This window comes from Salmo trutta, chromosome 26 (assembly GCF_901001165.1).
Source record: "Salmo trutta chromosome 26, fSalTru1.1, whole genome shotgun sequence".
NCBI lineage: Eukaryota > Metazoa > Chordata > Actinopteri > Salmoniformes > Salmonidae > Salmo > Salmo trutta.
The window spans coordinates 18261743-18285099 of NC_042982.1; the positions used below are offsets into that span (position 1 = coordinate 18261743).

The 23357-nt window shown below is 46.1% G+C and overlaps 1 protein-coding gene across 1 annotated transcript in view; it reads right to left on the reverse strand.

Annotated features, from left to right (window-relative positions):
- LOC115163313 (short transient receptor potential channel 4) overlaps positions 1 to 17306 on the reverse strand; it is a gene marked incomplete in the record, with an annotated part of 23308 nt that extends 6002 nt beyond the window's left edge. The window contains 8 exon segments of the mRNA XM_029715091.1: positions 2719 to 2873; positions 3025 to 3206; positions 7404 to 7604; positions 8001 to 8177; positions 8398 to 8538; positions 14528 to 14746; positions 15779 to 15966; positions 16532 to 17306. Of these exon segments, the coding sequence (XP_029570951.1) occupies positions 2719 to 2873; positions 3025 to 3206; positions 7404 to 7604; positions 8001 to 8177; positions 8398 to 8538; positions 14528 to 14746; positions 15779 to 15937 (1234 nt within the window).
- Positions 17307 to 23357: the final 6051 nt, after the last annotated feature.

A 23357-nucleotide genomic window follows, 5' to 3' on the forward strand; every position in this document is an offset into this window, starting at 1 on the left:
TGGTCCGGAAGGGCAGAGGAAGAGCCCAGACCACTGCTCTCGTGGGGGATAACGGCGAAGGAGGAGGCAGAGATGTGGCAGGTCCTGGAGGACCTGCGTAGGGACAGCGTGGAGGAAGAGCCTTGGGTGGCAGAGGTGCGCACGGTATCGCCAGTGCGCCTGCACAGCCCAGTGCGCTCTGTGCCAGCGCCCCACATTTGCCGGGCTAGGGGGAGTGTTCAGCGAGGACGTGTTGTGCCGGCTCAGCGCTCCTGGCCTCCGGTGCCCCTTCTCGGCCCGATGTATCCTGCGCCGAGGACGCGCACTGTGTCTCCGGTACGGCTGCACAGCCCAGTGCGTTCTGTGCCAGCGCTCCACACTTGCCAGGCTAAGGTGGGCATTGAGCCAGAACGGGTGATGTCAGCTGTGCACTCCAGACCTCCAGTGCGCCTCCTCGGTCCAGGATATCCGGCGCCGCTTATGCGCACTGTGTCGCCGGTGTGCGGTCACGGTCCAGCACGTCCTGTGCCAGCACCTCGCCCTTGCCGGGCGAATGTGGTGCGTGTCCACAGTCCAGTCCGGCCCATCCCTGCTCCCCGCACCAGGTTAGTGGTGCGTGTCCCCAGTCCGGTCCGGCCCATCCCTGCTCCCCGCACCAGGTTAGTGGTGCGTGTCCCCAGTCCTGTCCGGCCCATCCCTGCTCCCCGCACCAAGTTAGTGGTGCGTGTCCACAGTCCAGTCCGGCCCGTCCCTGCTCCCCGCACCAAGCCAGTGGTGCGTGTCCCCAGTCCAGTCCGGCCCGTCCCTGCTCCCCGCACCAGGTTAGTGGTGCGTGTCCCCAGTCCTGTCCGGCCCATTCCTGCTCCCCGCACCAAGCCAGTGGTGCGTGTCCCCAGTCCAGTCCGGCCCGTCCCTGCTCCCCGCACCAAGCCAGTGGTGCGTGTGTCCAGTCCAGTCCGGCCCGTCCCTGCTCCCCGCACCAAGCCAGTGGCGCGTGTCCCCAGTCCAGTCCGGCCCGTCCCTGCTCCCCGCACCAGGTTGGTTGTGCGTGTCCCCAGGCCAGTCCGGCCCGTCCCTGCTCCCCGCACCAGGTTGGTGGTGCGTGTCCCCGGTCCTGTCCGGCCCGTCCCTGTTCCCCGCACCAGGCCCACGGCGCGTGTCCACAGTCCGGCACGGCCTGTGTCCGGTCCACGGTGACCAGTCCTGTTCCGGTCGGCGGCTCCGCTCCGGAGCCTGAGCATGCCGCTCCACCATGGTCCAGTCCGGGCCAGAGGGGTAGGGCTAGGGTGGAGGCAGGGGGGAGAAACACGCCCGGGGCCAGAGCCTCCACCGAGGGTGAGGCGCCCACCCGGGTCCCCCCCCTAATAGACTTTAGGTTGGTGCGCCGGGAGTACGCACCGTTGGAGGGGGGGGTACTGTCACGCCCTGACCAGGTGAACTCTTCTATTTTGGTCAGGGTGTGGCATCTCTATAGTTTATTTTCTATGATTTGGTATAGCCTTGCTTTGGGGCGTATTTCTATGTTGGGTTCTGTCGATTCCCAATCAGAGACAGCTGTCGCTAGTTGCCTCTGATTGGGGAATCATATTTAAGTTCCTTTTCCCCCCACGATGTTTGTGGGTTGTTGTCTCTTTTTGTTTGAGCAGTAGCGATACGTTTATTCTCTGTTTTGACGATGAGTTTGCAGGAAGTTTGCAGGAAATGCAAACTTGTAGTGTATTTGAGTTTTAACTAGGCTTCTAAAGTTTGCCCTAATGAAAAATGGATCAACTCTACCAAAATGTCCATTAATTATAATCCATGTAATAATTCACATTTCCTGGTGCTGCAGGATTTTTTTCCTGCTGTAGCAAACTGGCTCAAATTAAGATCCTACATCTGTATGTGTGTTTGTGTTTTCGGTATGCGTGTGTGTGTAATGCGTGTGTGTGTGTGTGTGTAGTGTATGTGAATGTGTGTGGATTTTGTGTGAGAGTGTCATAGTAGTTTGTGTGTGAGTGTGCATAGAGTCAGTGCAAGATAGGGTCAGTGTATATAGTCTGGGTAACCATTAATGAACTAATTAGCAGTCTTATGGCTTGGGGTAGAAGTTGTCTCAGAGCCTGTTGGTCCAAGAGCCTATGCGCCGGCAACGTTTGCCGGACGGTAGCAGAGTGAACTATGGCTTGGGTGGGTGCAGTCTTTGCTTGGCGATCGAGGGTGGTGCATTTGCCATATTAAGCGGTGATGCAGGACAGGTAGACAGGTATGAACAGGTAGCAAGCCCATGCATCCTGCCATGCGGTTGCATTGAACAGAGCACCATAATGGAAGTTACATAGGACACACATGGGCTGGGTTGTCTTATAATGCAGTGTGTGTTCAATGCATGAAAACCAGGTGTAAACGGTAGATAGAGTATTTGGCTGAAACACAAGCTTGGTTTCCACCATTTCCTGTCAGAATTGTCATCAACTAACATCAATAGCAGTCTACTTGGTATGTCTCAAAGGACTCCATTATCAGCTGGCCTTCTGTGGAGTTGACATCTTGTTATGTATCAATGAAGCACGTGTCCAAGTCTTTCCTTTCTTGATCAACCATGTTGTGCAACACTGCGCACGTAAAACACACACACACACACACACACACACACACACACACACACACACACACACACACACACACACACACACACACACACACACACACACACACACACACACACACACAGACACACAGACACACACACACTCTTACCCAGTACCCAGGGTAGTATCATCCATTCCACAACCGTAGGAGGCGGCCCCTGCCTGTTGGGGTCTGTAGAGACGATGTGCTGGGAGGCCAGCAGCAGCAGGAACAGGAAGGTGAGATACGACGTTGTGTGGCAGATAAACTTGATGAAGGGCTTCCTAATGATGATGAAGAAGATGACTTTATTGACCAATACGTCTAACAGAAATTCAACTTCAGCTTCCTGACAGATGTTTCCCATCAGACCAGGGATTCAAACGGGCAACCCTCCGGTTGCTGGCCTGCCTATCTAACCTCTAGGCTACTTGCCTGATGAAGAGTCCATAGCGGCTCTTAGGAGAGACCAGGTAGCAGAGGGAGAAGAGGGGGAAGAGGAGGCCGATGAAGACACAGGTTAGGAACTTCCCTGCCCAGTGACGACGCCTCCATCCAGGGAACTCATCGTACCAACGAGACGCAAGCAGCTGCTGACAGTTGGGCTGGGCTACAAACTGGAGGAGGGAGATTGAGGAAGGAAGGAGGGGAGGAAATGAGAGAGGGGGGAGAAAGGGAGCGATGGAGAGGGGGAGACGTGTGTCTAATGCAACTTCACAATGTTTACTATTCTTTCTCACTTGCTTTCCACTCCACATTGACAAACAACTGACACGAAAACAGGCACATCTTAAGCAAGCTTGGGCAGTTGGGTACAGCATACAGCATACTGACAGTTATACAGTTGGGTGCAGCATACATCATACTGACATTTAGACAGTTGGGTACAGCATACAGCATACTGGCAGTTGGGTACAGCATACAGCACACTGACAGTTGGACAGTTGGGTACAGCATACAGCATACTGACAGTTGGACAGTTGGACACAGCATACAGCACACTGACAGTTGGGTACAGCATACAGCATACTGACAGTTTGGCAGTTGGGTACAGCATACATCATACTGACAGTTGGGTACAGCATACAGCATACTGACAGTTGGACAGTTGGGTACAGCATACAGCATACTGACAGTTGGGTACAGCATACAGCATACTGACAGTTGGACAGTTGGACACAGCATACAGCATACTGACAGTTGGGTACAGCATACAGCATACTGACAGTTTGGCAGTTGGGTACAGCATACATCATACTGACAGTTGGGTACAGCATACAGCATACTGACAGTTGGGTACAGCATACAGCATACTGACAGTTGGACAGTTGGACACAGCATACAGCATACTGACAGTTGGGTACAGCATACAGCATACTGACAGTTTGGCAGTTGGGTACAGCATACATCATACTGACAGTTGGGTACAGCATACAGCATACTGACATTTAGACAGTTGGGTACAGCATACAGCATACTGGCAGTTGGGTACAGCATACAGCACACTGACAGTTGGACAGTTGGGTACAGCATACAGCATACTGACAGTTGGACAGAGCATACAGCATACTGACAGTTTGGCAGTTGGGTACAGCATACAGCATACTGACATTTAGACAGTTGGGTACAGCATACATCATACTAACATTTAGACAGTTGGGTACAGCATACAGCATACTGACATTTAGACAGTTGGGTACAGCATACATCATACTGACATTTAGACAGTTGGGTACAGCATACAGCACACTGACAGTTATACAGTTGGGTACAGCATACATCATACTGACATTTAGACAGTTGGGTACAGCATACAGCATACTGGCAGTTGGGTACAGTATACATCATACTGACATTTAGACAGTTGGGTACAGCATACAGCATACTGGCAGTTGGGTACAGTATACAGCACACTGACAGTTGGACAGTTGGGTACAGTATACAGCATACTGACAGTTGGGTACAGCATACATCATACTGACATTTAGACAGTTGGGTACAGCATACAGCATACTGGCAGTTGGGTACAGTATACATCATACTGACATTTAGACAGTTGGGTACAGCATACAGCATACTGGCAGTTGGGTACAGTATACATCATACTGACATTTAGACAGTTGGGTACAGCATACAGCATACTGGCAGTTGGGTACAGTATACAGCACACTGACAGTTGGACAGTTGGGTACAGCATACAGCATACTGACAGTTGGGTACAGCATACAGCATACTGACAGTTAGACAGTTGGGTACAGCATACAGCATACTGACAGTTAGACAGTTGGGTACAGCATACAGCATACTGACAGTTAGACAGTTGGATACAGCATACAGCATACTGACAGTTAGACAGTTGGGTACAGCATACAGCATACTGACAGTTAGACAGTTGGGTACAGCATACAGCATACTGGCAGTTAGACAGTTGGGTACAGCATACAGCATACTGACAATTGCACAGTTAGGCACAGCATACAGCATACTGACAGTTAGACAGTTCGGTACAGCATACAGCATACTGACAGTTAGACAGTTGGGCACAGCATACAGCATACTGACAGTTGGACAGTTGTGTACAGCATACGGCATACTGACAGTTATACAGTTGGGTACAGCATACAGCATACTGACAGTTAGACAGTTAGGCACAGCATACAGCATACTGACAGTTAGACAGTTGGGTACAGCATACAGCATACTGACAGTTAGACAGTTGGGTACAGCATACAGCACACTGACAGTTAGACAGTTGGGCACAGCATACAGCATACTGATAGTTATACAGTTGGGTACAGCATACAGCATACTGACAGTTATACAGTTGGGTACAGCATACAGCATACTGACAGTTATACAGTTGGGTACAGCATACAGCATACTGACAGTTATACAGTTGGGTACAGCATACAGCATACTGACAGTTAGACAGTTGGGTACAGCATACAGCATACTGACAGTTAGACAGTTAGGCACAGCATACAGCATACTGACAGTTAGACAGTTGGGTACAGCATACAGCATACTGACAGTTAGACAGTTGGGTACAGCATACAGCACACTGACAGTTAGACAGTTGGGCACAGCATACAGCATACTGACAGTTATACAGTTGGGTACAGCATACAGCATACTGACAGTTAGACAGTTGGGTACAGCATACAGCACACTGACAGTTAGACAGTTGGGCACAGCATACAGCATACTGACAGTTATACAGTTGGGTACAGCATACAGCATACTGACAGTTATACAGTTGGGTACAGCATACAGCATACTGACAGTTATACAGTTGGGTACAGCATACAGCATACTGACTGTTATACAGTTGGGTACAGCATACAGCATACGGACAGTTGGACAGTTGTGTACAGCATACAGCATACTGACAGTTAGACAGTTAGGCACAGCAGTAAACACACTCAGCTAATGGAGGAGGTCAACTAAGGTCCCAGATTACATTAAATGTTTAGTCTGGTTTAGTCCAGCAGCACCTCCAGCTGTTAATGACCTTAATGTGCCTGATCATTCTGGTGAGTGTTACCAGCTGTCCCTGGCCTGGTCCCAAGTGTCCCTCCTTGGCATCTTTGTTCCTCTCTAATATCCTCCTCACACACTGTACTGCGCTGCGCCGGATGCGTTCTCTTCATATTGTCCTTGTCAGCACAGTTCCAGGAACTGTGGTGGATGTGTTATGAGTTTGGCTCAACTAGGCTCAGTAGTGTGAAAAGGGCATTTCTTTCAGATCTGCCTCTGCTTACAAGGTTTGATAAGGAACACTCTGACTGTCTCAGGTACCATCTAAAACACTCTCTGTCTCAGTCGCTCTCTGACTGATGACCTCACTGATGACCTCATCCCCCACAATGCCCTGCTCTAAGTGATGGAGATCCATTTGGTTGTAATTTGTTCGTAATTCTGTTAGACTGAGATTAACCTCACCGTCACACAGAGAGAGCAGCGCAGATGGTTCAATCAAATCTCCCAGAGAGAAAAACATAACAATGTTTCATGAGGAACAGGTTTGACGGACAGGCACTCTTTCAAACAGGAACATGGAGTTCTTATAAATGTCTCTCTGTGGAGACTTGAGTCTTATCTCTGTTCTATCCCTAACCCTAAAGGGATATAGCATGTTGCGTATTTTCAGCAGTGCCATACTGTAAATGTCCGTCTCATGGAAAGGGTTAAAAGTAATAAGCAATGAATGTGTGTTTTTTCTTCAGTTTTCAGTCATCTTCACTCTCTACGTGAGTACGATGCAGTGTCCCCTTCTACACAGTAGGGGGCAACATTTCACAACTTCCATTTCATAACTGTACTAGGGAATAGGGTGCCATATAGGACATGGCCAAGGTTGTTGTTTTCCTGTGCAACATGCTGCTTTCTGTGTAATTTAGATGTATTGTGAGTTAGTATTCCAAGCAAACATTATCCTATTAGTAGCATCCGTATTGCTTTATCATTATGTTTCATTACGTTCCCATCAAGGGACTGGACAGCAGACTGAGATAGCTCCAGTAATGTGTTGTTTCACTAAGGAAGGATGCCATTTTCAGACACAACCTGGTGATTACCACAGAAGTACAACTCCCATAGGAAGTCTCCACCCCAATCCGGCCATCTACTACTTCTAAATCCAATCTTAGAGATAACAGCAGACATTAGCTTCATGCTTTATCCACTGAAATACAACATGTAAAACCCTCAGCTGTACTAAAGACATTGGGAGGGAGAGCCACCTGGCCGAGCTTCAACATGCAATAAAACGACAATAAACACAGCTTCCTGAGGAAACATGGGTTATGGCTTACCTCTTTCTGTGTGTATTTGATAGCCAGTTTGAGTCTGGCCAGGTCGTTGGTGTTCTCATCCAGTAGAGGGTTGATGTCGTCTCTGTAGTTCAGGATCAGTTCTAGTTCTCTGGAACTCCTGGTTTGGTCCAACAGGTCCTTGGCAAACTGTTTACACTGCTGAGATAACTCCTCATACTCCGACTTAAACTCATTCTCTACCTGAAACAGACAGAAACTGTTAGTTAACAGTCAATAAACGAGTTAAAAACTCTTTATAAAACCTTTATACTGCTAGGACAACTCCTCATACTCCGACATAAACTATTTCTCCACCTGAAACAGGAATAAACTGTTAGTTAAAAGTCGAGCACAAATAAACACTGTCATACAACACCGTGCATTTCCTAACAGGCAGAAGATGGGCATCACTCTCTTGTGGAGGCCTTATGTTCCACATAAAAATGAAAAGGATAAAGTCAATTCATAGTCCATAAACTGCTTATAAAGTACTTACACTGCTGAGACAACTCCTCACTCTTCTTTGACTCATTCTCCACCTCAATTTAATTAAATAAAATTAATTAACTATGAGCAAATATCTGTTAAAAAAGCCACCTTGCTGAGTTCCTGTAGTTCCCAGGAGAGCTGGAAGGCTGTGAGGAAAGGGTCTTCACTGGAGAGAGCTATGAGTGATGGGCTGGACAAGGCCTTGTAGATGTTGAGACGAGAGCGGGAGTGACGCAGACTATCCACATCAGAGCTGGACACGCACTCCATGCAGTTACAGCGCACCTGGAACACACACCAGTACTGGAGAGTTAGTGGAGGAAGGGCAGTATTGTAACTATCATACTGTACTCTACTATTGTGTCATACTGCATAGTGTAGTGTAGCCTGCTGTGACTATTGTACTGTACTACATTACATACTATATCATACTGTAGCATGTAGTACTTAATCATTTACCATAGTACTACACCACAGTGTAGCATATATCCAGATTCAGACCCACCTCATGTGGCTGGGGCATGGACACCCCCTTCTGCACCAGCAGTTTGATGATCTCATAGTTGTTGGTGTGAGCTGCCAGGATGATGGGTGTGATGTCAGGAGTAAAGTTAGAGAACTGCTTGTCCAATAGGATGGGAGGAACCTGGAGGGAGGGCAGGGATAAATAAGGGTTATAGTCAGATAGGGATGATGATGGGCAAGAGAGAAGATATGTGTTCAATCCAGATATTGATTGAAGAAGAAAACTGAATTAGACAAAACTGAATTAATAACAACATTGTAGTATTATCAATATCAATACCATAATGTTTCGTTATGAACCAATACAATAGAGGTACATGGCTTAGGTTTTACTTGAGAAGTAGCTGTGTGTGTGTGTGTGTGTGTGTGTGTGTGTGTGTGTGTGTGTGTGTGTGTGTGTGTGTGTGTGCGTGCGTGCGTGCGTGCATAAAAACAGGCTTTTAGACATTTTTGCAAATATATTAGAAGAAAAAAAAACGATATCAGATTTACACAAGTATTCAAACCATTACTCAGTACTTTGTTGAAGCACCTTTTGGCAGTGATTACAGCCTCATGTCTTCTTGGGTATGACGCTACAAGCTTGGCCCACCTGTATTTGGAGAGTTTCTCCCATTCTTCTCTGCAGATCCTCTCAAGCTCTGCCAGGTTGGATGAGGAGTGTTGCCGCACATCTATTTTCAGGTCTCTCCAGAGATGTTAGATTGGGTTTATATATATACATTTGCAATAATAATTTTTTTTACTGTTTTTGCTTGGTCATTATGGGGAATTGTGTATAGATTGATGAGGAACATTTTTAATTTAAGATATTTTAGAATAAGGCTGTAACGTAACAAAATGTGGAAAAAGGGAAGTGGTCTGAATACTTTCCAAATGCACTGTATGTGCTACCTCCTGGTGATGTCATTTGGAAACACCATACCAACACCATACCAACACACAACTGTACATTTCGATGAAACATGGTGAAGCCCCAAAATTGCCTACCATGGAAGACTGTGTTTCAGACAAAAGGAAGTGGATGGCGGCACATTTGTTACCTTTAAACTCGGACAAAACAGAGGTCCCAAGAAACAAAGAGATCTGCTGGTTTATCTGACAATTAATCTCATCACAAATAAAACTATGAAGGATCTCGGTGTTACTCTGTACCCTGATCTCTCTTTTGATAAACATATAAAAAATATGTTCATCATTGCAAACATCTGAAGCTTTTTGTCAAAACATTATGCAGAAATGCTGATCCATGATTTTGTCACTTCAAGATTAGACTTCCGCAATGTTCTACTAAATAAACTTCAGCTAGTGCTAAATACGCCTGCTAGAATCTTGACTAGAACCCAACATTTTTATCATATTACTCCAGTGCCAGCCTCTGGCTTCCTGTTAAGACTAGGGCTGATTTCAAGGTTTTACTGATAACCTACAAAGCATTGCATGGACTCCTTATTGTTCCTAGAATTTCTAAGCAAACAGCTGGAGGCAGGGCTTTCTCCTAGGTTAATTTTTATGGTATGGTCTCAACCTTTAAGTCTTTACTGAAGACTCATCTCTTCAGTAGGTCCTATGATTGAGTGAAGTCTGGCCCAGGGGTGCGAACGTGAACACCAAGGCACTGGAGTGACGAACCACCCTTGCTGTCTCTACCTGGCCGGCTCCCCTCTCTCCACTGGGATTCTCTGCCTCTGACCGTATGAGTCACTGGCTTGCTAGTGCTCTCCCATGCCGTCGCTAGGAGGGGTGCATAACTTCTGAGTATCGCTATACTATAAATGAGTGGGTTGAGTCACTGAAGTGATCTTCCTGTCTGGTTTTGCGCACCCTCGAGCTCTTGCGGTGGGGGAGCTCTCCATGGGCTGTACTCCACCTTGTCTCAGGGTAATAAGTTGGTGGTCTATTGATATCCCTCTGGTAGTGTGGGGGCTGTGCATTAGCAATGTGGGTGGGGCTATATCCTGCCTGGTTAGCCCTGTCCCAGGATATCTCTATAACCACTATGATTGTTATTTGTCCCTGCTTGTCATCTATGAATGTTTGAACATCTTGAAGAATAATCTGGCCTTAATGACCATGTACTCTTACAATCTCCCCCAGACACAGCCAGAAGGAGACTGGCCACCCCTCACAGCCTGGTTCCTCTCTAGTTTTCTTCCTAGGTTCCTGCCTTTCTAGGGAGTTTTTCCTAGCCAGCCACTGTGCTTCTACATCTGCATTGCTTGCTGTTTGGGGTTTTAGGCTGGGTTTCTGTAAAAGCACTTTGTGACATCTGCTTTAAAATCAATTTGATTGATTGATTGATTAACAGGGTCTAATCATTTAGTGTGCATCCCAAATGGCACCATCATAGGGCTCTGGTCAAAAGTAGTGCACTATATAGGGTATAGGGGGCCATCTGGGACAACCACAGTCTGATTGGTCTCCCTCTGGGAGGAGCTAATAAGGAAAGAGGCACTTGAGTGACCACTTCACTTACAGTATGAGGAAATACTAGCTAACAGGATTACATTACTGTTCCCCTTATCACAACAACTCAGATCTAAGTGATGTTCCCGTAAACCACAGGTCTTCTTGTCATTGATTCCTGATGCTCCTGATGGTGTGTGTGCGTGCATGCGTGTGGTCCAGAGGATGAGTTTGCATAACAAAGTGATGTTGAAACAATGACTAGCATCGCTGCCAGTTAGGTCATGCTGTTGAGATGGAGTCTGACCTTACTATCATTATCTCTAATCTCCCTCAGAAGAGATGGAGAAAGAGAGGTGGAGATGAAGTAGAAATGGAGAAAGAGAGGTGGAGAAAGAGAGGTTGAGAAATAGAGGTGGAGATACAGTAGAGATGGAGAAAGAGAGATGGAGAAATAGAGGTGGCGATACAGTAGAGATGGAGAAAGAGAGATGGAGAAATAGAGGTGGCGATACAGTAGAGATGGAGAAAGAGAGATGGAGAAATAGAGGTGGAGATACAGTAGAGATGGAGAAAGAGAGATGGAGAAATAGAGGTGGCGATACAGTAGAGATGGAGAAAGAGAGATGGAGAAATAGAGGTGGCGATACAGTAGAGATGGAGAAAGAGAGATGGAGAAATAGAGGTGGCGATACAGTAGAGGTGGTGAAAGAGAGGTGATAAAGTTGAGATGGAGAAATAGAGATGGAGATACAGTAGAGATGGAGAAAGAGAGGTGGAGATATAGTAGAGATGGAGAAAGAGAGGTTGAGAAATAGAGGTGGCGATACAGTAGAGATGGAGAAAGAGAGATGGAGAAATAGAGGTGGCGATACAGTAGAGATGGAGAAAGAGAGATGGAGAAATAGAGGTGGCGATACAGTAGAGATGGAGAAAGAGAGATGGAGAAATAGAGGTGGCGATACAGTAGAGGTGGTGAAAGAGAGGTGATAAAGTTGAGATGGAGAAATAGAGATGGAGATACAGTAGAGATGGAGAAAGAGAGGTGGAGACAGAGAGGTGGAGACAGAGAGGTGGAGAAATAGAGGTGGAGATACAGTAGAGATGGAGAAAGAGAGATGGAGACAGAGAGGTGGAGAAATAGAGGTGGAGATACAGTAGAGATGGAGAAAGAGAGGTGGAGAAAGAGAGGTGGAGACAGAGAGGTAGAGAAATAGAGGTGGAGATACAGTAGAGATGGAGAAAGAGAGGTGGAGAAAAAGAGACACAACGGTCTCCTCTGATAGAAAGATGAGAGGGTGTAAATACACTCTTCTATTACACTCCTCTCCCTCTCTCTCTCTCCATCTGATGGAGGGACAGAATCCTAACTCAGATGTAATACTGTATGGTGTATGTAGACATTGTCTCAATAGCTAACCAAATGGGAGGCTCTATGAGTTCTTGTCCATGTAGTTAAAAGGGTCTCAGTTGAATCCAAAGTGTTTCAGAGCAGCTTTGGTGCTGTGGGAGTTTTCTTTGACGTCTTTGAAAATGTGTTTGAGAAGTGTTCAGCCCCCATACGCTTTCTCTGTAATGGTATGTGTGTGTGTGTGTGTGTGTGTGTGTGTGTGTGTGTGTGTGTGTGTGTGTGTGTGTGTGTGTGTGTGTGTGTGTGTGTGTGTGTGTGTGTGTGTGTGTGTGTGTGTGTGTGTGTGTGTCAGACCTACTGTATTCTGTTCTGTTACATGTTTTAAAACTAGCTGAATCATATATGTACCCTTGATAAAGCACAGTGTATTTTGATAAAGTTGTATGCATTTCAGGACTGTGTATGTCTTCCGGTTACATTTCACGTTCTATTTTTGGCCCTCTGCAAACAAGAGTAATAGTCACAATAAAATATATTTTTTCAAGATAAACGGTTGAGTTTAAATAGCCTAATATCATAATTCTAGATATTGTATCCTTTGTTAGGAAGAGTTTTGCCTGTGATGGCCACAGCCCCGGTCTCACTTATGCACCCTTGAGTTAGGCCTAATTATGACATGCCAATATTGTTACTGTTTTTAGCATGTGCACCGCTGCTAAATACTTGTTCGCAAGTGCCCAATTATCTATGTAATTCGAGTTAAGTTATTTTCCTTCAGTTTGAGCATTTATTTCTAATGCTTTGACCGTGTCCTTGTGTGTTGCTTCTTGGAGCTCCCTCGCTCCCCACCCACATATGTTTACTCTCCCCTTCGGAGCATACAGGACACTGAACCAGCAACCTGCCAAGGCTCTTAACCACTAGGTTACCTGCCGCACCGGGGAAATATATTTTTGCTCCTAGTTTGTTTGTTTTTGTAAGTCATTTTGCCTATCTTCCCAACATGTTTATTTATTCTACCATCACTACCGTTACTTAGAAAAATATATTTGTGCACCTTATCCTTTTCTTACTGACTGCGTGCCTGCCCTTAGGACTGGTGAGATCATGTAACCTTTTCACAGTTTCACATAATAAGATGTCTTCAATAGGCTACAGATGTATCACAGTACACACACATCAGAAAAATACAGTAGCCTATACAAATGAAAGACAGTACCTGCTTATTGACTCGTTTGCTATAGTGATCCACAGACATGTAAATCAGATGATTAACATATCGCGAAGCGAGTGTATAAGTAAACAGACTGCAAACAGAGGAATCACAAGGAGGGCTAGGAGATGTGGTGAGGAGGATCTTGTTTAGTGGTTTAAATAAAGTGATGAGCAGAGTAAAGCGTTCTCTTTCAAACCTAAGGGAACCCCTGTCTGTTTTATCATACCTCTGTTCACCTGTTCATGGCTAAGTCTCAATGGCACCATATTCCCTATATAGTGCACTCATTTTGATAAGGGCTTGTAGGGTTGTGTGCACTAAATATGGAATAGGGTGCCATTTTGGGATGCAACCAAGATCAACACAGAGAGAGAAGAGATGCTGTGGAGAAGTAAGAATTATGGTTCAAATATCCAGAGTGCAAGTGTATGGAGAAAATGTGTAAATTGCCCAGAGTAGCGTATCTCATTGCAGTCCTGAGAGAACCAGTTAATTAGAGTAGACCAACACATACAAAGAGAGAAGTGAAAAGGGAATTATGTGCAGAAGAGAGAGACACTGTGCTGAAGCAAGAGATGTGAGGAAGAATATGTAATTCACCAACATTAAATGGTTCATATATACAGTGTGTAATAGCATGGAGAAACATTTTTAAATTGCACATGTACATTTTCTCCTTGTAGCTTTCAGTTAGGGTTGAATGTTAATGTTTTCCACTGAGTCCCCTAAAAGGGGAGAGGGGGGTTGGGGCATTATATAAAAAAGGGGGGGGATTAGAAGTGATGCAAGTAATGTTATTTAATAGACTCAAATCTGCTAATTTCATAGCTGATCTATTCCATGAAAAATAAACTAGGTTTGAAGTAATCCTTATAGGAATGAGTATGTGCCTGGGAGGGGATGGGGTACAGGAAAACAACAAGAGGGCATATAGTAGAGACTGTTCTATATCGACATGTCTGGTCTAAGGCCTTTCTCAAGACCAATCTGATTGTAAAGCAGGTAGCCTATTGGTATGTAGGTGATAACACAAGGACAGTGTGTTGTGCTGTATGCAGGTGAACCCCTCCACTAAGTGACTATAGCCAACACTCAAGAAAAGGGTGCAATTTGGGAAGCACTCTGTAACTGTTCTACCTGTTTCTCCCCGCTGGGCTTCTTGTGGTTGAGCAGCATTTCCACGGCCCCCACCACCTCTTTACGGATGGCGTGTAGCAGAGCGTCACCGACGTACACGTTATAGGTGAGCAGCAGCTCTATAATCTCCAGGTTCTCATTCTCTATAGCGATCAGCAGAGCTGTGCGGCCCAACGGGTCTATACAGTTAATGTTGATCCGGAAGTAGATCTCTGCCTCCTACAGGTGGAAGAGGGAATGACAACGCATGTTTACTTTGTTATATGGTATCATGATAACAAATTGTATCATGTTTATTGATGTTGTACTTGAACTGAGACTTATTTATCCCTCCCTCCCACCCTTCCCTCTTCCCCTCTCTCTCCCTCCATTCCTTCCTCCCTTCCCTTCCATCTCTCTCCATTCCTCCCTCCATCTCCCCTCCCTCTATCCCAACCTCTAAAGCTTGTTGGAGGGAGGTATAATATACTTTACCTCTCTCCTTTCTCTCCCCCCTCCCTCCCTTCCTCCCTCTCTCCACCTCTTTCTCCCTCCCTTCCCCCTTACTCCATCAACTCTCCCTCTCCTTCCTTCTTCCCTACTTCCAGAGCCCGTTTGACTGAGGCGCATAGTCTCCTTTCTCCTCCATCCCCTCCCTTCCTTCCTCCTCCTTTCAACACCTCCGTTCATCCCTACCTCTAGAGCCCGTTTGACTGAGGCGCATAGTCTCCTTTCTCCTCCATCCCCTCCCTTCCTCCCTCCTCCTTTCAACACCTCCGTTCATCCCTACCTCTAGAGCCTGTTTGACTGAGGCGCATAGTCTCCTTTCTCCTCCATCCCCTTCCTTCCTCCCTCCTCCTTTCCTCTCCTCCCTTCATCCCTACCTCTAGAGCCCGTTTGACTGAGGCGCATAGTCTCCTTTCTCCTCCATCCCCTCCCTTCCTTCCTCCCTCCTCCTTTCCTCTCCTCCCTTCATCCCTACTTCCAGAGCCCGTTTGACTGAGGCGCATAGTCTCCTTTCTCCTCCATCCCCTCCCTTCCTTCCTCCCTCCTCCTTTCCTCTCCTCCCTTCATCCCTACCTCTAGAGCCCGTTTGACTGAGGCGCATAGTCTCCTTTCTCCTCCATCCCCTTCCTTCCTCCCTCCTCCTTTCCTCTCCTCCCTTCATCCCTACCTCTAGAGCCCGTTTGACTGAGGCGCATAGTCTCCTTTCTCCTCCATCCCCTCCCTTCCTTCCTCCCTCCTCCTTTCCTCTCCTCCCTTCATCCCTACCTCTAGAGCCTGTTTGACTGAGGCGTAGTCTCCTTTCTCCACTGCTCCCAGGTAGTTCCTTTCCAGGCCAGACAGTTCAGACTCGGCCCTGACAATCCTCAGAGCGATCCTGTCCCTGTAGGAGGAGTTGTCTGTCTTCCTGTAGTACAGTCGAGACATCGCTGCTACTGCTAGGCAATCTCACTCACCTGGAGTATGAAATTATTTTTACATAACTCATTTTTGCTATTTTTACATCCATTATTAGACAGTGGCAACGATGATGATTATGAACATGGTCTTTTGCCTGCTAATGCCTGCAATGCAGTGAAGAAAACGATGACAACAATAACGTCTAATGTAACTGGCCCCTCTAACAGTACAACTGGCCCCAGCTTGGCCCCCCCAGTTGAAATGGTCTAGAACCGCCACTGCAATGGACTGGATCAGATTTACATACCAAATCTTACTAATTGCCCTGAGGGCAGGTTGACTAATTCAAAGTTCTTGGCAGTAAAGAAAAAGTCCAGCAGAATCTAAATCAACAAAAATCCAGAGGCTAACAACAAAGTCAGCAAAGCATTTACATACATTTGCTGGATAATATAAATATTTCTTAGTTGATTTTAAAATGAATATGATAACAACTGCTGGTAATAACTGAATTTGTTGAAACCATTCATATCTACAAACGTTCAATGTGGTTGTTTGTAGATCATCCCATCAATGTCAATATACTATACAACTATACTATACATACACAGCTAAACTTACCGTCTCAGTCCAGTACGTTTAAACTATGACATTTGATTGTCAAAAACCTATACACTTCTGTTCCATTGCTTGACACACATAGGCCTACTACAGCAGGTCTTCTGTGGTTTGCAGGACAGAAAGAAATAGGACGAAGAAAAACTATTCCACCTTGTTCCTTTGGGTATTCCAGTTGACAGAAGTAGCCTATACTGAATATGTAACCTAAAGCAACAACGTTATAATTAGAGCAAGCTGATACTGTCTTCCTCTCTGGTCGCGATCATACATGGTTGCAAAAAAAATAATTTTCCAGAATTTCCAATAATTCCATGATAATTCTCGGGACTCATAACCATTCAATTCAGTAGGTGTGATCTTGGGAAACAATTATTTGTTCAAGTGTAGGAAATCCACCCTAGTTAAAAACATTCCCAAACACGCAATCAAGTCCACGGAAGACGCACGCATCCTCTTCGCTGCCTCCAGCTTCGCGCGCTCTTCCGTTGATAGACTGCAGGAGCATCTCGTGACTCAGTAGGAGTGTGTATGGTCGCAGAAGAAAAACATGCAGGATAATACAGAAGCGAAATCCGCTATCTTCCTTTGAGATGCATGTCCATGTGAATTGATTGATTGGTTTAATTTATTTTATAATTTAACGTAAAAGGTTGTTCCAGCCAGAGACAACATTACATATGGCAACATTGCAAGGAATATACAAACCACTGCAAATTAAACTCAACGATCCTTTTCTAATTTAAGCAAACCTTTTACAATACATTTAGAGGAGAAAAACACGAGGTTGAAATATCTCATGAGGTGTAACATGGCATTGAATTTGTAATGAGAGGTTGGTTTAGCGGACGTTGTGAACAACATTATGCTGAACCAGACACTTCAATAACTTCATTAGGCTCCATCTGAATAAAGGACAACTAAGAGAATTGTGATGGCTTAGTAAGAGCCTCTGGATAGGGTTAGGAAGACTGAACAGAGAGGGGGGAGAAGGGGGGACTGAGGAACATTCCTGAGGGAACTTAATATTGTAAATAATATTGTGAATTCCAATGTCTGCCAGGTGATGTTCATCCTGAAGCAAACAGAGAGACAGACACTAACTTCAGTGCAGGAGGACCGGGCCTGAACATAGTGTTATATTTGCCATGCGTCTGACAGTTTAACATACTTTCCTGCTGAACTGTTTTCTGTATCACATTAGAGGAGAACTGAAGAGGGGTAGTTGACTTTAATTGAATTAATATTAATCATATGACTGAGTTGCATTCAATTAGTTTAGTTAGGAGTACTGAGCAACAGAAGGATTAATGAACTTCCTGATATTGGAGCTTTCAGTTGAGGACATTTATGTGTGTACAGTGTGTCCTAAAATCTTAATTACTATTTGTCCGTTTTTATCATCCTTACAGCATTTACCATCCGCATGTAGATGTGTTCACAATCTTAGTGAATATCTAAGAGCAACTCATCAAGTCCCCACAAGATTAAACTGGAGAAGCTTTTCTGTAGAAAAACGTATAGAAGATTAAACACTGTACAACCAATTCTTACAGTATACAGTTTGGCCCACCATTATTGATAACCTACTTTGTTTTACAAGCTCATGTAAACATACGGCAACATTAGGTTTTGTTCTCCTCACTATCAGTTGTAACATTGACAGTGAGACAAAGCAGATGCATGAGTTGTGAATATTTCCCATCAGCCCGGCAGCAGGGCCATGATTCTGCACACTGCACAGCTTCAAAAACTAAGGGCAGTCAGGAGGACAGAGGAGACTCAGAGCTGGTGAACATTTCCCATCGTCAAGATGATGCACCACTTCTTTAAACAAGCTGAGAGTCAAGAGAGGATAGGAGGGGACAGGAGAGGGAAGTTCCATCTCTAGCAGTCAGGAACTCTCTCTCTCTCTCTCTCTCTCTCTCTCTCTCTCTCTCTCTCTCTCTCTTTCTCTCTCTGCCTCCTTTATAAATTCCTCTCCCACAGCCCAGTCAGAGGCAGTAGGAGACAGTCAGAAGTCCCTCTCCCACAGCCCAGTCAGAGGCAGTAGGAGACAGAGTCAGAAGTCCCTCTCCCACAGCCCAGTCAGAGGCAGTAGGAAACAGAGTGAGGAGTCCCTCTCCCACAGCCCAGTCAGAGGCAGTAGGAGACAGAGTCAGAAGTCCCTCTCCCACAGCCCAGTCAGAGGCAGTAGGAGACAGTCAAAAGTCCCTCTCCCACAGCCCAGTCAGAGGCAGTAGGAGACAGAGTCAGGAGTCCCTCTCCCACAGCCCAGTCAGAGGCAGTAGGAGACAGTCAGAAGTCCCTCTCCCACAGCCCAGTCAGAGGCAGTAGGAGACAGAGTCAGAAGTCCCTCTCCCACAGCCCAGTCAGAGGCAATAGGAGACAGTCAGAAGTCCCTCTCCCACAGCCCAGTCAGAGGCAGTAGGAGACAGAGTCAGGAGTCCCTCTCCCACAGCCCAGTCAGAGGCAGTAGGAGACAGTCAGAAGTCCCTCTCCCACAGCCCAGTCAGAGGCAGTAGGAGACAGAGTGAGGAGGTCCTCTCCCACAGCCCACTCAGCGGCAGTAGGAGACAGTCAGAAGTCCCTCTCCCACAGCCCAGTCAGAGGCAGTAGGAGACAGAGTCAGGAGTCCCACTCCCACAGCCCAGTCAGAGGCAGTAGGAGACAGTCAGAAGTCCCTCTCCCACAGCCCAGTCAGAGGCAGTAGGAGACAGAGTCAGGAGTCCCTCTCCCACAGCCCAGTCAGAGGCAGTAGGAGACAGTCAGAAGTCCCTCTCCCACAGCCCAGTCAGAGGCAGTAGGAGACAGAGTCAGGAGTCCCTCTCCCACAGCCCAGTCAGAGGCAGTAGGAGACAGAGTTAGGAGTCCCTCTCCCACAGCCCAGTCAGAGGCAGTAGGAGACAGAGTCAGAAGTACCTCTCCCACAGCCCAGTCAGAGGCAGTAGGAGACAGTCAAAAGTCCCTCTCCCACAGCCCAGTCAGAGGCAGTAGGAGACAGAGTCAGGAGTCCCTCTCCCACAGCCCAGTCAGAGGCAGTAGGAGACAGAGTCAGGAGTCCCTCTCCCACAGCCCAGTCAGAGGCAGTAGGAGACAGAATGAGGAGTTCGATCCGTTGATGTCGTTGGTAGCGGTCAGGAGCGGTCAGGAACTCTCTCTCTCTCTCTCTCTCTCTCTCTCTCTCTCTCTCTCTCTCTCTCTCTCTCTCTCTCTCTCTCTCTCTCTCTCTCTCTCTCAACAGTCCTACCCCCTTTTTCTCCCCCAATTTCATGATATCAAATCTTGTCTCATTGCTGCTCGCTTAACCCGGAAGCCAGCCGCATCAATGTGTCGGAGGAAACACCGTTCAACTGAAGTCAGCTTGCGCCCGGCCCGCCACAATAAGTCGCTAGAGTGTAATGAGCCAAGGAAAGCCGCCCCGGCCAAACCCTCCCCTAACCCGGACGACACTGGGCCAGTTGTGCACCACCGTATGGGACTCCCAGTCACGGCCGGCTGTGACACAGCTTGGGATCGATCGAACCCCAGGCTGTAGTGATGCCTCAACACCGCGATGCAGTGCCTTAGTCCGCAGAGCCACTCGGGAGGCCCATCATCTTGTATTCTAATTCTATGATTATAATACATGGTAATGTGCTGGTATATTTAGCCTGGGCACCAGTCTGTTTGTCCCATCATGCCACTCCTTGCCACACATTGTCGTTTTTGGCATAGCAAGGAGTTGACGTGATAGCCGTATATTTCCAGCATCATAACAAATGCTGATGTACTGTATGTCTCCAGCATCTCGCTTCTTCTGCATTGACTATAACATGGCACTCTCCAGATTGAAACAAAGCGCCACCTTGTGTGCTTCATGTCAATCTATATTTATAATAGGCTTCTTCTCTGTTAAGGCTTTAAGTTTAACAGTACTTTATAACACAGGCATGAGCTGATGTCAATTAACTCTAAAGAAGACATCTCTGGTACTGTAATGAGGAGAGGAGAACATGAGGTGTGTGTTTGTGTGTAGTGCGATTGTGCGTGCATGCGTGTGTGTGTTTACGAATCCAATTTGTACATTATGTCACAAATTTGTTGTCCTTAAGGTCCCCGACTGCATCTTTAATCTGTGAAAGCATGAACATTGCCTTTAAACGGTGCATTGTCGACAGCGCTCCACAGATTGAATCCCGGCCAAGGAGCAGTTGCAATGATGAGTTGGAGTCTTCTTTATATAATTATCATTCTTACACATAATTTAATCAAATGATAATTTGATCAGCCGGAACTGATGTGAACTTGTTTTCTTCATGTCCATTACCACCCCACAACGTCATTCTTAGGCTGCGTCCCATATGGCATCCTATTCCCTACATAGTGGGGAATAGTATTGTCAAAAGTATTGCACTACATAGGGAATAAGGTCCCAGTTGGGACGCGACTGTAATTGACCTTATGTTTGAAAGAACAACGGTCCTTAAAACAGCCTTCTGACATCTGTTCTTCCTGTGCATCTAAAACCATGGAACTAGACTACACAATATGTATAAGACCTTGTGACGCATCACTAATAATGTCTACTAGGTTCTCCAATCAAGTTGACATAGATTGATATAGTGGATCAGGGCATTCACTGCAGTAATGTGGCCTTGATAGACCCATTACCCACAATCTTATAAGCACAAAGCAGTTTGTATATTTTATTATTTTATTTCTAGGGAATAATAGAGTCCTACAGTACATCTACTCAGCCCAGTTTTGAACCACTCTGTCCTACACAGCATTGGCAGCCGTGTGTGTATGTAAGCAGAATGACAGTTGTTTGGTCCTTGTGTTACTAAGCTCTGGGTTGTGTCTGTGAAGGTAGGGTATACCAAATCAAAACACACAGCGACTCCAGAGGTACTCTTGCACTATGACCAGGTGATCAGATTTAGATTGCTGCAATGTTTCTATCTCTGCATCCCAAATGGCACCCAGGCCATTTCTACACACTTTTACTCTGTATTCTCAGTCAGATTTCACTCCGTGTTATATTATCTTCTATCTTCTATCTTCTAGTGCTACAACCACATTAGTATCATAATATCATGGCAGCTTTTAGTGGTTTGAGAACCACTCTGTACACAGATAGGCTTTACCGGCTATGCAATATTTATGCAACAAGGCCCGAGGGGTTGTGATATATGGCCAATATACCACAGCTAAGAGTCGTTCTTAGGCATGACGCAAAGCATCTGTCAGTACAGATGGCAGACAGAACCATAGGACAGACCTCAGAGCAGAATGACACCCTATTCCTATGCCTGCTAGTCATCCGGTGACAGGTAGCATTCACTATCTAACACAAAGACATAGCATTGTTTGAAAAAGGTCCTCTCTGCAGCCAGAAAATGAGTCAAATTAAATTAAATTAAATTGTATTTATCACTTGCGCAGAATACAATAGTTGTAGACCTTACCTTGAAATGCTTACTTACAAGCCCCTAACCAACAATAAGAATGTGCTTCTAGTTCCGACCATGCAGTAATATGTAACAAGTAATATAATCTAACAATTTCACAACAACTACTTTATACACACAAGTGTAAAGGAATGAATAAGAATATGTACATATAAATATATGAATGAGTGATGGCCGAACAGCATAGGCAAGATGCAGTAGATGGTATAGAGTACAGTATATACATATGAGATGAGCAATGTAGGGTATGAGAACATTATATAAAGTGGCATTGTTTAAAGTGGCTAGTGATACATTTAATTACATCAGATGGCAAGATGCAGTAGATGGTATAGCGTACAGTATATACATAAGAGATGAGTAATGTAGGGTAAGTAAACATTATATAATATAAAGTGGCTAGTGATAAATTGATTACATCAATTTTACCATTATTAAAGTGGGTGGAGTTGAGTCAGTATGTTGGCAGCAGCCACTCAATGTTAGTGATGGCTGTTTAACAGTCTGATGGCCTTGAGATAGAAGCTGTTTTTCAGTCTCTTGGTCCCCGCTTTGATGCACCTGTACTGACCTCGCCTTCTGGATGATAACGGGGTGAACAGGCAGTGGCTCGGGTGGTTGTTGTCCTTGATGATCTTTTTGGCCTTCCTGTGACATCGGGTGGTGTAGGTGTCCTGGAGGGTAGGTAGTTTGCACCCAGTGCTGCGTTGTGCAGACCACACTACCCTCTGGAGAGCCTTCCGGTTATGGGGGGAGCAGCTCCGTACCAGGCGGTGATACAGCCCGACAGGATGCTCTCGATTGTGCATCTGTAAAAGTTTGTGAGTGTTTTTGGTGACAAGCCGAATTTCTTCAGCCTCCTGAGGTTGAAGAGGCACTACTGCGCCTTCTTCACCACGCTGTCTGTGTGGTTGGACCATTTCAGTTTGTCTGTGATGTGTACGCCGAGGAACTTAAAACTTTCCACCCTCTCCACTACTGTCTCGTCGATGTGGATAGGGGGCTGCTCCCTCTGCTGTTTCCTGAAGTCCACGATCATCTCCTTTGTTTTGTTGACATTGAGTGTGAGGTTATTTTCCTGACACCACACTCCGAGGGCCCTCACCTCCTCCCTGTAGGCCGTCTCGTCGTTGTTGGTAATCAAGCCTACCACTGTAGTGTCGTCTGCAAACTTGATGATTGAGTTGGAGGCGTGCATGGCCACGCAGTCATGGGTGAACAGGGAGTACAGTAGAGGGCTGAGAACGCACCCTTGTGGGGACCCAGTGTTGAGGATCAGCGGGGTGGAGGTGTTGTTACCTACCCTCACCACCTGGGGGCGGCCCGTCAGGAAGTCTAGGACCCTGTTGCACAGGGCGGGGTCGAGACCTAGGGTC